Source organism: Galeopterus variegatus, unplaced genomic scaffold (assembly GCF_000696425.1).
Source record: "Galeopterus variegatus unplaced genomic scaffold, G_variegatus-3.0.2 Scaffold8934, whole genome shotgun sequence".
NCBI lineage: Eukaryota > Metazoa > Chordata > Mammalia > Dermoptera > Cynocephalidae > Galeopterus > Galeopterus variegatus.
The window spans coordinates 10,966-12,461 of record NW_007735045.1 but is presented as its reverse complement, the minus strand read 5'-3'; the positions used below and the strand labels follow the sequence as shown (position 1 = coordinate 12,461).

At 41.2% G+C, this 1,496-nt stretch overlaps 1 protein-coding gene across 1 annotated transcript; it reads right to left on the bottom strand.

Annotated features, from left to right (window-relative positions):
- Nucleotides 1-486: 486 nt before the first annotated feature.
- On the bottom strand, nt 487-1,422 carry LOC103608869 (olfactory receptor 4D10-like). Its single transcript, XM_008593268.1, has one exon. The coding sequence runs from the start codon at nt 1,420-1,422 to the stop codon at nt 487-489; it is 936 nt and encodes a 311-aa protein (XP_008591490.1).
- Between the last annotated feature and the right edge of the window lie 74 nt (nt 1,423-1,496).

The following is a 1,496-nucleotide window of genomic DNA, read 5'->3' as shown; positions in this document are numbered from 1 at the left end:
CATTTCTGCCAACTAAATGCTAATAAGAAGCTTTACTGGGTGTGTGTGTGTGTGTGTGTGTGTGTGTATATATATATATATAATCTGTATTTATGTGGAATATATATGATATTGCAGTATTCATATAATATGTTATAATATCATATATATTATAAGAGAAAAAGAAATAAATACTTAGAAACAATTAAATAAATACAAATTAAAAAATGTTGCAGACAACATTTTCAAAACTTGAATCCATGGGAAAAAATCATAAAATGAAACCTCAGTGATAAAGAGGAGGGAGCCACTTGTCTATCTCGATTCAGGAATTCTGAGTCTTTTCCTGACTAGACACTTGCGCGATCAGTAACCTATCGACTTAAAAATAAATCGTTACCTTCTAAGTGCAGTTGGTTTGTTGACACTATATTGAAGTATATGAATATGAATCCATTGGAAAATTAAAAAGGTGTCCTTGATGATGAAGAATCGGATATTCTTTTTCTATTCCCTTTCAGAACACAGAAGTCTTCTCCTGAGTCTTCTCATGGCTGACTTCATCTCATGATTCCTCAGAGTGTAGATCAAGGGGTTCAGCAGAGGGGAGATGACAGTGAAGGTGACAGAGATGGCCTTATCTGTGGGGAGGGCACTGAAGGGCCGGGCATAGACATAGATGCAGGGCACAAAATGCAGGGTCACCACAGTAATGTGGGTGGTGCAGGTGGAGATAGCTTTCCTCCTTCCCTCCCCTGCCTGAGACCTTAGTAATAATAATATCACCAAATAGGACACAAGGAGCAGGAAAAACCACAGAGTGGTGAGCAGTCCATTATTGGAAATCATCAACAGTTCAACTACAAAAATGTCCGTACAGGCGAGTCTGAGGACCTGAGGGACATCACAGTAGAAAGTGTCAAGGACATTAGGTCCACAGAAGGGGAGAGGAAGCAACAGGGAAATCTGCACGATGGAGTGGACAAAGCCCCCCACCCAGGCAGCCACTGTTAACCCAATGCAACAGTCTCTGCTCATGATGCTCACATAGTGCAGAGGCTTGGAGATGGCCACATATCGATCGAATGCCATCACTGACAAAGAAATTACATCCACCCCTCCAATAAGGTGGAAGAAAAACATCTGAGTGAAGCAGCCATTGAGGGAGATGGTCTTTGTCTCAGATAGAAGGTCCCCCAGAACCTTGGGAGCTGTGATGGAGGAAAAGCAGATATCGGCAATAGATAAATTCCGGAGCAAAAAATACATGGGTGTGTGAAGGCGAGATTCCCAGGTCACGGTGACCATGATGAGGAGGTTTCCCAGCAAGGTTGTCATGTACACAAAAAGTAGGAAAAGAAACAAGACCAAGCTGACTTCTTGATTCTGGGTTAGTCCAAGGAAAATAAATTCTTTTACCCTAGTGTAGTTTTTCATCTCCATCAAATCATTCTCATTTTTTCAAGCTGTGTCATATGAAAGCACGGGACTATTTATTTCCTTGTCCTCCAAAACAC